The following is a 12,845-nucleotide window of genomic DNA, read 5'->3' as shown; positions in this document are numbered from 1 at the left end:
GAGGGATTGATAAAGAGAAGGTCAGTCAGAAAAAGGAGGATTATAGAAGAATGAAATAAAGGGGAAAGAAGTAGACAAAACATGAGTCAGCTGACTTGTAGAGCATTAGCAGTCCTTGTATTGTCAAGGCTGCAAACACTGTAAAGCACATTTTAGTTTGGTAACACCACAAAACTGCTGTTTCATTTCTTCTTTTTCTATCCGGTAAAACTGAAAATGTAACCACCACATCCCCACATTTGTCCTGCAATCTCTCGTCTGAGGTTTAAGGGTAGAAAGAAGGTTTATTTATTTTTTATGACTGTGACTTCCTACTCTGACTATGCTGTACAAAATAGGAATAAAATCCATATACACATTATTCAGTGCAGAGATGCAAAGTTAAGTTTAAAATTACAGTAAAGAGTCGTTTTTTCCCTCTTTGTTTTACTATCAGCTCAGTGACTGTGGTATTAAATGACTAACTCTGGATGATGCCAATCTGATTTTACTGATTCAGACTCTTAAAGCATCACACTGGCCACAGCTTCACAGAAACATGTTATATCTCCTATCCAGGTGCTGTGATCTCTGTCCTTGTTGCTGCTGGCTTTGTGTACTATTAGTGATCCTCAGAGCTGAAGCTATCTCTCCTCAAATCTAAACTAAACCTAGGTCACATGGCTGTCACCCATTTAGAGCCACATGTTATTCCTCTTTCAGTGTCAACAGCCTCAAGTCAAACATGCCAGGCCTTTTTTTAATGATGGATTATTATGCCACAGGCCTGCCTCTGTTTTCATTCCCCCCGGTGCGCGTGCGTGTGTGTGTGTGTGTGTGTGTGTGTGTGCCATGCCATGAAACTGCGAGTCCTGTAAACATGGAAAAAATGACTCAAACCTATATGATTTATCACAGTTGGGTTAGATGCCCAGGGCCAGATCGGCTTTATTAGGTGCAGCTAGGGAGCTAGCTAGAGGCAGGCAATGTTACACAATGGGAATGCTAAACAGGGCAGCTAAGGCTAACAGCAACAACAGTGGGATAGGAAAATATGACAACAAGATCTCTGGCAGCGCTCATAAGATCTTTATTACCAGGGGGGAGGGAGGGAGGCAGGGAATGTGGAGGGAGGGAGAGAGAGAGAGTGAAGAGAGACATAAAGAGATGGAGGGAAAGAGAGAGAGAGAGAGAGAGAGAGAGAGAGAGATATGACAGCAGGATCCTACCAGCATGGCGAAGACATATTTCTGGTCTTTCTCTTGGAGGAAGACAAAGACGTCAGACAGGAGCAGAGCATGGACATCTGGAGGATCAACAGGAGTAAAGCAGTTATGGTCAGATAAGAGAAGAGTTAAAACATATGAACATGTTTCCATATTTCCACATGTTACATATTTACAAACAGAGAGGGAATCATGTGAGTCAGTATAAATTTTAGTAAGCACTCTAACCCTTTAATCTTCCCTGGCTGTTCTTCAGCTGCAGCGCTCCATCGTGGATCAGCCTCCTCCTCAGGAGGTCCTCCCTTGCGAAAATTTGGCCGCTCTTCATCATCATGATGGACTTGCTGTCCATGCGGCCGTGGAATTCCTTCAGACGGCGCCTTTTCTCATGCTCATTTCACCTTGTTATCAACCGCTGCGATCACCTGCTTCACCAGCCGAACAGCCTCCGTCAGGTCGTCAAAGTCCTCCTCGCTCTCTGTGTTCGACATGTGATGAGAGAAGTTAGAGAGGCAGCGGTGCAACAGTCTGGCGTTCACAAAAGTCTCCAGTCAGATTAGAACCAGGCTGCAAAACACTAAACCCCACACCTCATTACCAAAGGGATAAAAATCAAATCAATTTGATTCACTTGTTTTATGCCAAAAGTTAAGATTTTAATTTTAAGAAGATACAAAACCAGCAGAGGCAGAAAAACAGGCAAAAGCCATAACTGTTAGGCAAGTCCATTTGGTAATTTAATGGCTCCAGACTGACACACTGGAACCAGATGGGTAGAGTGGCACATCTGAGGAGGAGTTTATGCTCAGCAGAAGGTGCAATGAAATTTTGGTACCCATTTTGGCATTTAACAGTGCCTGCACCTCTACTCGCTCGCAGAGAGAAATGAAAGACTTTTTATGGTTTTGGAGTTGAACAAACGTCACCTAAACTTCTTTCATGGGTTCATAGTTTTCCCTATTTCACATTAGCATATTTGTTTCTCCCGCCAGCAACTGTGATCGAGCTGTGTCAAAACTGCACTTGAGGTCACCAAATTTGGAATAGTTGTTTCCCTCAAGAGTTCCTTGTAAAGACTTGTAATTCAAAATTGTGCATTGCTTTGCCCATTCACCTTACATTTGAGTTCAAGTCATTTGTATGCAACACCGGTTAATACTGTCTGACTGAACAGTTTCTGCTCTATAGGTTAATTACAATAGATACTCTGAAAACATCTCCTTTTCACAAGTGTTCAAAAATGACTCCCCTTGTCCTGAAAAAGGTCCATTCAACATACCTTAATGGGATTTTTGGTTGTAGAGTAATATGCTTAAGAATGCACACTGATGATTTACCTATATTACTGATTGTACTGTCTGGCATTTTTCCCCTATTGCTTGTTAGATGGTAGATATTTTAAACTGTATTATGGTCAGAGAGCAAAATGTCAGAATAGATGAACAGAAAGTGGAAAGTTATTATGAAAACTCCTGACCTGACCTATCGTTCCTGTCGTCGATCAGCATTTCAGGGCTGTGGTGTTGTGGTGTGTACTCAACTTCTCACTTGTCAGTCAATCAGTGTGGCTGTGCTGCACTGACTTTTTCCTAAAAGCCCCTGAAAGTTTCAAGTGTTACATATTTCTCTGTAACAATGGAGATTAATGACTCAGTGAGGACCCCTCTGCAGCTTTAGCCAAATAAATTGACATCTTGGGATATGCCTTTGTTCGTTATGTCTGTGCTGTAAAATTGAGATACTATCAGCCTGTGGTTAGCTTAGCTTAGCAGCACATAAGACTGGAGGTGGGGGAACAACTAGCCTGGCTCTGTCCCAAGGTAAGAAACCTCTGTAGCTGTATATGTAGGTTATGTCTTGCTTGTTTGATCCACACAAAAAAAAATGAAGGGTGGAAACAAAAAGTTGTGTTTTTACGGGGGTTTACGTGCCTGTTACCTTCAGAGTCAGAGTAGCTTTCCCAGTTTCAAGTAAGCTAAGCTAACTGGCTGTAGCTTCTTGTTGAGCTAGCAAGCTGAGAAGATCAATAAAATCCCTGCATGAAAGCAAATGTGCATATTTTCTAAAATGGCAAACTATTTCTTAAAATGTCAGTGTACTTTAAAGTGTAAATGCTCTTTTTTCAGTCTGTTGAGTAACTTTGGCTACCACTGATCATGCTAATTATACAGCTCCTCTGATTAGCGAAGATAAACCAAACATGAAAAGGCTTTTATTTTATTGTCTCATTGTTAAGCGACTAAGCCTCAGAGTCAGTACGTCTCTGATATGCTTCTCTTTCATATTGTTTACTTGCGTTTTGGATTCAACATGTAACATTTCCCCCTTAAGAGGAATATTTTCCCACCATGGCTGTTGTACTTCAGTGCTCCTAAGCACCAAAATACTATCTTTAACTGGTAGTGTACTGTGTTATTTCCTCTCAGTATATATCAGAGTTGGCAGGAGAAAGTCTTCTTAAAGCACCTTGGGGATTAAGTCAGAGCTCCCCCATCCCACATGGAACTATAAACAGGCTTTGGGGAAGGATTAGAGAGAATGTACACGGTGGGAGGCCAACTGACAAGAGCTGCTTTAAATCAGATATAAATATGGTGTGAAATATTTCAGCTCCCCTAAGTATGCTTGTTCCATTATCCTAAAAACAACCAACCAACATGTGTCTCATTTCTCTCAAAATATATGAAACTCGAGTGCGAGAAATTCAACTTTTCAGGAGGCTTTCCTAAAAAAGTGACACTTAACACTTGTGATCTATAAGCAAGCCCCATTTTCTAGATCCTAATGCATTGGCTGGCCTTATTCTGTCTTGTTTTGTCACTTGTTTATGGAAAATTCCTTTAGATGAGGGTATAATTAACACAGCCCACTAGCAGAGAATTTCAATTTAAAGAAAAAAAAACCCTCTAATTTATGACAGGATATGATAATTTTCAAAAGAAAATTATCATATCCTGTCATAAATTATGCCGTCAAACTCTGCATTGACAGGTAGAAAAAGTGTAATATAGTACATTTCACTGATCTACTCCTCTGCTTATTTATTCCTCATTAAGTTGGGTTAGAGATGCTTTGCAGTAAAACTATAGGTTCAATGCTTTGAGACCAACATTAGATTAAGACAGCAACCACCATACCTGAAAACCACAATAAAGTTAACCACTTGTTTGCCTGATCGAGAACATTCTCTTTCTAGTTCTAATAACTGTGCACACACAGTGAAAGCATGAATGGCCACTGAGATGACAGGCTGACATGAAGCTTACCTTTAGTGTGCTGTAGCATTCTTTGAATCAACACTGGGTATTTTGTTATCCTCTGGGTCACCAGCAAGATGCATTCTGGGATACCAAGCCTCCGCACAATGCTGCTGCTCATCTTTTTCTGGAAGAATCAACAAAAGGTGCTTTAGTCAAACATGCCCACACAACAGGTGGCTCAAAACAAGACAAGATTTCAAATAACCAATGAGAAACCATAAAATTCATTTGCTGCAGAACAATACTGTAAAAATACTTGAAAAGGTGTTTTTTGTCATTATTGATATGACAGTGGCACGAAGCTGGAAGCATAAAAGCCTCTATTATCAAAAAAAAAAAACCTCTCTAGGGCAACGGGCCTTTATTCTAATGTTTCCAATGCACACACTAATTGAGATGAAGTGCAAATGAAAAAGAATAAAAACAAAAGAACAAGAACTAGCTGCCTGTTTAACACAATAGCAAGCACTACGTGCAACAGAAAACAAGGCTTGTTAGAAATCTATTCAGCTAAAACAATTGTTTTGTCTGGAAACCACACATCCTCAAGAAAAATATATTTTCAACACAAAGTTGCAAAAAAGCAGAACAATACAAAAACATAATAATAGACTTGTCCAAGCAGTAACACTACTGTAGGATAGATGGATGATAAACACATGAAGGGCTGGGACACAGGCCTTACTTTGATGAAGGCTTTGAAGCGTTTGTCTTTGGTCAGCAGGTCCTTGTAGAAGTTGACGGCTTCGTTGTGGCGGCTGCAGAATCGTCCGTAAATCCTCCTCATGCTTTCACCGTTGGATCCTGAGAACTGGAGCAGAATTTGACATGAACATGAAAACACAAAATAAACACTACATGGTACAGCAGGGGGAGGGGGAAAAAAACGCTAAACTAAAAGGCTAACAATGTACATACAGGGCTGACATTTCTATTTCTAATGTGAACTGAGCTGTGCGGTTTCAAAACTTAAATGCTGAGCAAGGAGAAAATGTGAAGAATCTTCTGGTAATGTTGGGTTAAAACAATATTTAAGAGAATGTGTACATGCATTACAAGCATTTACTGAGGATACAAACTATTGATGTTATTTTTCCCAAAGCTAAGGACTGCTAATAAAAATCAAGTTGTTGACGGATTGTTTCAATGCACACACACAAATATTTTTCGGACCTGCATCCTCAGCCCACCAGCCCATCCCTCCACTTACCTGGCTGACCAGGATGTCTCCTATCCTGTTGATGATAAATCCTCCCTCAAAATTTCCCCCCTCCAGCTGGCACTCCCTCTTCCTCTCCAGGAGGCGCAGGAGGTGCTGTGTGTGGAGCTCCAGGAGCTCGTCTAGAGCAGGGAACAGCTTCTCCACCGTCTGGAGCTCCAGCTGCACCTCTTTCTGCAGGCCTTTACTGTAGACCTCAGACATTATGCGCAACGTCCGGATGTGATGCATCTCCGTCTGCATCAGCTCTGAAGGACAAACCAGGAAGTGATACTTGAGTCACAGAATGACAGTTTTCTATCCTTTCACAGTGTGCATCTACCTCGTCCGATGAAGCCTACAAAGAGATCATGATGTGATTTTGCATACCACTGTACGTTATATAGACAGGGATGAGCCTTTCAGAATTCAAATAGTTTTGCCACAAGTAGACTCTAATCAAAGCTACAGACATCTCAGGGACTTTTAAAGCAAACAGGATATATGTCAATGCTTATTTAAATTAGGTAACTCTGTCGCTTCAATACACCATTGAAACTCAGATGAGACTGAGACAAACTGAAGTGAAAGTCATCACAGCTTGCTGAGAGAAAGTGGATCTATCAAACCCCCAAATCACAGCACGCTCATGTCACCTAACACGGCACAATTCAGCTGCTGTCAGGTGACATAACAGTTTTTTTAATCTGCTTTAAGTGACGATAAATGATCACAACCACCATTTTCTTTCCAGTTTCCAAAAATGACTGACAACCTGGAGAATAAATTTGATTTTTTTTTAAACTGAGCAACTGTACTTAATAAATTATAATATTTTACTTGACTGTCTCATAGATGTCTTCAGATTAGTGTTTAAGAGCATATTTTGTTTCATCAGAATCACTGCAGTGAGTGCTATTGTGTGGTGATTAGATGTACCGTAGATGACGTCTTGTCTCTTCACCAGCTCTTTGTCCAGCTGCTGCAGGTACTGCGGCTCTACACCTAAACTCCACGAATCAGCCTCCAGCTCCTTGGCCTCTGCCTCAAACTCCCCCATCAGCTGCCCGTCCATCATCTCCGTCCCTGAAACAACAACGCAGCTCGCACTTACATTTTGAAGCTTGTGTTTTATTTTCTGTGTCATTTCTGTATAATTTAGTTTTAAAACTAAATACAGCTCTGAAACATTCATTTTCATAATATTACCTGTCATTTATTCTGGTAGATAGCTATTTGTGAGCCCAGTTTCATTATTCTCACACTGAACTAGTTTTTTAAAAAATTGTAGAAAAACAGACTCTTTCTGAGTGAAGGTGTGTGTGTGTGGGGACATTTGTGTGTGTAATGACCTTCATCAGTGAGTGATTCCATGGACTCTGTGACCTGGTTGGTTCTGTTGAGTGAGTCCGTAGACTGGGAGAGATACCGCAGGCCTTTAATGGGCATCTCGTCAAACACCGGACTGAGTGGAGAGATAATGATATAAAGGTTACATTAACAATTGAACAGATAACCATTAAAAACAAGGTTTGCTGTGGCTGCGGCGGTAAAGTGGCATTAACAAATCAAAAAGGACAAACTAACACATAAAGCTAAATAATTAAAAATAACTTCAATACAAAGAAACAGAAAAATTTCATTTAATTTAAATGGAAATGTGAATACCTGAAGCTCGTCATCCCACTTCACATACAAACACTCACAAACACACACAGACACACACACAAACACACACACGCCAGCTCACCCAGCGATGTTGCTTATGGATAGACTCTTGGACAGGTTGTTGCTGTGGATGATGCTGGTGTGTCTCCGTGATGATGGGATCATGAGAGAAGAATGGTCTTCGGGGGACAAGATGGCCGACCAGGGACGCTCCCTCGTCCCACCAGCTGGACAGGGACGGGCACACAATTTACTTAGCAGTAGCCTCTAAATCCTCCAATGGGATCCTTAAAGGATCCTTGAGGAACCCCTTTAAGCTGCCTCTGTTTTTTTCTATTTGCTTCAATCCTGCATCTCCAACATCTTATAATCTTTTAACTGATCTAAAAACATGGAGACTCAAATTGGAGATCCTGGTATTTTCACCCAACAGAGGTGAGTAACAGATTACTTTTTTGTTTACTTTTAATAATAGCACAAGAGATACTGATACTGTACTGATGAATTTTCCAGTGAGGAATATTACTTTTAATCAGTGTATCTCAAAACAGCCCAAAAAGGAACAACTTGTTTTCACAGTGTAGATACAGAAACTGCACTTTTTGCTAAATTTGGTGCCAATGACAACTAAACAACTACAACAGTGAAATCTGCAAATGATTACAGGCCACAATGATTATATATGGGATCCCAGTTTGGTTTGACACTCACATTTGTTCCTCATGATGACTGTAGGAAAAGAGCTTGAATCTGGTACTGCAAACTGCTGCTTGGGAATCTAGCCAGAGAAACAGAGCATAAAAAAGCATAAATGACAAGTTGAAATCAATATTGGCTGCAAGACAACAGAATACTACAGAATCAGAGGTGGAGTAACTGTGAGGGAGCGTTTACCTTCATCTTCACCTTGGCACAAACAGGCAGGCTGTCCCTGCAGCCTTTGTGGACGGAAGCATTACAGTCTGGAAAGAAAAGCAACAGAACGCTCAGTGAATACTATGAGCCTGGTGATGGAGGTGGGAGTGCTGAGGGTTTGTGGAAAGGTGGGGGCTAGAAATTCTGACTGGTTTTCATAGCCGGCCAGGAAACTCCACCAGCCCACTAATGAAAGCCAGACTAGAGCAGAGCATGTGATGCAATCGAGAGGTAATACTTCTCATGGACGAGGGGGGGAAAAAAACAAGTGAGAGGCTGAGGAATGACACACAGACATAAAAACTGACTTGCATGGGAAAATTTCAATTATGTAAACATTCCCAAATCACCATTTTGGAACAAGAGTCATCATTCAAGACAGCTAAAATAAGATCTGCTCTGTAATCTGATCCCGTTTTAGTCAATCGAGCGCTCAAATCCTTCTGTTTCCCTTTAGAAGCTACCGCACAATGTTTACATTTGGTACTGTTGATCATTTTTTAAAGAACTGACTTTGAAGCAGAAACCTTTCTATTGTACATAAAAGTGAACTGAAGCAGTCGATCAGGAAGTGCCAGCAAGAGGAACAACTATCTCTGGTTTTTGTCCGAATCTTCACAAGGTTTCACCAAGTTTCCACTAATTTTCTTAGAGACATATTTCTGACAAAAGGGCTTTAAACAGACATGTTGCACAAGAGAAACCCGCAAACACCCTATCAGACCTAGTCACCCATGTAAAAATGCATACGACATTTCCGCTCTTGGGATTACATCAACACATTTAACGCTTACAGCCTGGGTGAGAAAGTAATCCTGTGTGACAAGTATAAAAAAGGCAGTAACACAGTCAGGGTTAAAAGTTCCATTTTCATTTCCACCTAGAAACTGAAAATATGTACTTGTGTTACTGCAGAAAAAGATTTAGACAGAAAGTATCCACCTCGTGTACTGTGTGATATATCAAATTACAGTAAAACCATCTTTAATTCCTGCTGTGATTTTCTCCTCTTATTTGGTCTTATTGGGTATTTTACTGTGTTTTGTGGATGTCCAACTAATTCCAGCTAATCTGAGACAAAGGATTCACTGTATTTGTCTACTGAATGGACACCAGCCAGACATCTGCGAGTACAAACCCCCTGAAAACACTCTCGGAACTGTCTGTGCAGCGCCAACAATCCAAAAACCAAAATGACCGAGCACAACAAGAGCTGTTTTTGCCAGTCTGAAGTATGTGAGGCAGACTGTGACCACTCAGAGGGTCGCTGTGTTGCTGTGATCTATTGCAGAACTGGTTTCTCCTTTTTAGGATCTTTCTGGGGTTGTGCCAAACAGCTTGTGCAATAAACTACATCCTCTTTAGGGCTACTGCTGCTGCTTCAGTGAAAAACAATGCAAAAGCTGTTTTGTTGTCTGTACTGAAAGCCTGACTGGGACTTTAAAGGTAGCACTTTAGGGAGTTTTACTACTTCATACAGATCATGAAGCTGGTTCAGACAAGTACCAGCCATTTACAGATGACTGCCAATATACAGAACACAAGAGGTATACAAAGCATAGTAGTAGTAGTATACAAAGGCCTAAATATTCAATTATGCTCAACTGCAAAAAAAACAAAAAAACAAAACAATGATTCTTTTGTCTATAAGTCCAACTTTTAAATTACATACGTGAATATAAATGTAAACTGTATGGTCCAGAAGTACTGACTGAGTCTTTACAGTATGTCGACGTGACCGCACGTATAGCATGATTCATGCCTGATGATGTTATGTCCGCTGAGGACCTTTTCTTCCCCACTATGGCTTCTTTTTCCTCCTCGCTGTATGTTTCCAACAGAGAGCTGAGTGTGGTTTCAGATTAGAAATGAATTTATAATTAGATGAATTCTTTTAATAAAGGATCACAGCACTTAATGGGCTTTGATTAGACTTAATGCAACAGGGGCGCTGATCAGTCACAAACAACCAAAGAAGAAAAACTGGAGCGAAAAGAACAAGGCAAGGAAGGAAAAGGAATTAAGAAACAAAGATACTTACGAGTACAATGGAAAGCGTCTTTGCTGTTGAAAGCCTTATTGCACTGGGAACACTGGGTTAACTGGCTCGAGCTGACCGGTGTGAACTGATGACCATTCACAGTCTTCTTGTCCTTCTCCTTGCCCTCCTTGTCTTTCTCCCTCTTCTCTCGCTCTTTTTCCTGCACAGAGTGAATTATCATGGTTCAAAACACAAACCAACTACGAACTTTACTTCAATAATTACTTTTTAACTTCTGTGCCAGCCAATTAGAGTTTAGAAAAAAAACATAAGACTGTGCTTAGATTAGACTAACTTACCAGACGTGACAAAATGTCACAGCATTTGGCCAGTTGCTTATGTTAAATTCCAATCTGAATCCAGCAGAGCAACATTATTACTGTGATGTACAACACAGCAGGGGGCTTTGCATATTAAGCGATGCATTATTTATGCTGACAACAAACTGTCTCATTAAGGGACTGTTTTAAATGTAGTGTGGTTTTGTCTCAGACATGTCTGTTTCAGTTAAAGGCACTGGGATTTTCCTTCTAAGACTGTGTTACAGGATTACTGGTAGATGTTTATAATGTTGGAGATGATGATAAGCAGAACAAACAGTAGCTACTGCAAAGCTTATATTCAAAGCATCTTATGATGAATGAGCAGGGAGATATTCCTGCAGGATGCATGACTACTGACGAAGACACACTGTCTGGGAATCAAATCTTTGACCTTTCCATAACAGGGCAGTCTTTCTGCTGCCTCTTCATTAATGGACGAGGTCGTCCTCAGCTGTTGGTCATCTCTATACACTGAGCTGAATCACAATCCCATAAAGTGATGCAGAGAAGAACAGAGCCCTTATTCTCTTGGATTTACATCACAGAGCCTCCACCCAAACCCAGAGGAAATGGGAAAATGGAGTTTCCAGCTCATTTTAATGGCCAGCCCTGGGCCTCTTGGTTTGAAGGGGACCACAAAGCTCTGACATACTAGGACTCGTTTGGTTCATACAATTCAGATTCAGAAGATACAATGAGGCTGACTGGACCACAGCATAGCCTACATGTTTTATAGACGTTACAACACTTAGCATTATCTCTTCCTGCAACAATAGCTGTCTAACCAATGGTGAAATACTGAGAAATGTCTATGAGCTAAAGGGCTAATTAATGATTCTTCACTGCAGTAAGAATGATTTTAGATATTATGCCTGTTTTTATCTAAAAAATACAAAAGCAGTTCAACTTATTGAGAAAATACAGCAAGCAAAGACAATTCTCAGCACATTTCTTTTGGCTACCAGTGTACACAACAGGAGAAGTAATCACTTGTGACATCTAAACCAGAGATTTAAAGAAAAAGACATTCAAGTGAAACATAATGTAACAGGCAATGACTTCACTGGAAAAAGACATCAGCCCAGAAGGGAACACCGGTCACTTTTAACATGATATTGTGACACTCTCTTTCTCTACAATTTGACTGGGAAAGCAGAGCTCTCTGTTTGCCTACCTCCAGCCAGCCTTTCCATCTCAGTGAGAAGCCATGGCTCCCTGTGAATCTCCTGTATAACATCCCTGGCTGCGGCTGAACGGTTGAAGCTACCACCAACACTGAGGCTACATCAGGAAAGCTGCAATGAGGAAGTGACTAAATTGCTACAGGAGCCACTATTTCTGCAATGACCCAATCGGTCTGGTACAGACACTATGACAACACTGCACGAGCTATATCCCCTTCCCGAACATTCAGACTTTCGAAACTGTGCAGAAACGGTATCTATATTGCATCCAAAAACAGATCAGTGGTCACAAATAATTTGGGGGCTTTTGATTCTTTGTTTCTTGTTTAGATTAATCCAATGAGGATGTATGTTTTAATGTGGTGTGTGTGACTGTTGTTGCTGAGGGGGGCACTTTAATTGTCGCTGAATACATTTATCAATTATGGATGCAATCCAATAACCCTGACGAGGACTGCTGCAGTCAAAATGAGTCCAAACGGATCAAGCTTTTGCTGATTGCCTTGGATTCTACAAGACCGTAATCAATAACTTTGACCTTTGACAGGCAGCTAGTAGCCGCAGGCTGTGGCAAGCTCCTCCAGAACCCTGTCACTTTAAAAACGAAGCAATGACTGAGGTTAGAGAAGAGATTATACAACCAAAGTCAACTTCGTCTTCCTGTTTTACTTCCTGTTCACCCCTCAGTGTCTCTTGCAAGGGCTGCACATTTACAGAGAGCACACAGACTTTTCACTAACTACATATGCTCACTTAAAGGTTTCAACATGTTAAAGACTTTTTAACACCTTTTTAACACCACATAAAATCCTGTTTCATACCTATTTGATATTATTATATCATATGATATTGTTTTCCAGTACTTTGAGGCTGCACATAACAAGTAAACAGTTGCTAATGATGTAATTAACTACATTAAAGCGACCTCCATCCAGGTAAGCAATGTAACACAGACAACTGGATGAAACAGTTCATGACAGGACTTGCTATAGATTAAACAACGTTCTCTGCACACTGTTGCAAAAATCACACTTTCACTTTACAGCCTTGT

The 12,845-nt window shown here is 40.7% G+C and overlaps 1 protein-coding gene across 1 annotated transcript in view; it reads right to left on the bottom strand.

Annotated features, from left to right (window-relative positions):
• Positions 1 to 12,845, bottom strand: part of LOC108897673 (A-kinase anchor protein 13) — a 61,110-nt gene that overhangs the window by 15,326 nt on the left and 32,939 nt on the right. Inside the window, 12 exon segments of the mRNA XM_018697392.2 lie at positions 1,209 to 1,285; positions 1,434 to 1,599; positions 1,601 to 1,683; positions 4,472 to 4,589; positions 5,151 to 5,276; positions 5,676 to 5,932; positions 6,603 to 6,749; positions 7,016 to 7,128; positions 7,414 to 7,558; positions 8,043 to 8,109; positions 8,226 to 8,293; positions 10,288 to 10,447. Coding sequence (XP_018552908.1) covers positions 1,209 to 1,285; positions 1,434 to 1,599; positions 1,601 to 1,683; positions 4,472 to 4,589; positions 5,151 to 5,276; positions 5,676 to 5,932; positions 6,603 to 6,749; positions 7,016 to 7,128; positions 7,414 to 7,558; positions 8,043 to 8,109; positions 8,226 to 8,293; positions 10,288 to 10,447 — 1,527 coding nt within the window.

This window comes from Lates calcarifer, linkage group LG2 (genome assembly GCF_001640805.2).
Source record: "Lates calcarifer isolate ASB-BC8 linkage group LG2, TLL_Latcal_v3, whole genome shotgun sequence".
Classification (NCBI taxonomy): domain Eukaryota; kingdom Metazoa; phylum Chordata; class Actinopteri; family Centropomidae; genus Lates; species Lates calcarifer.
This window is presented reverse-complemented; position numbering and strand designations above follow the sequence as displayed.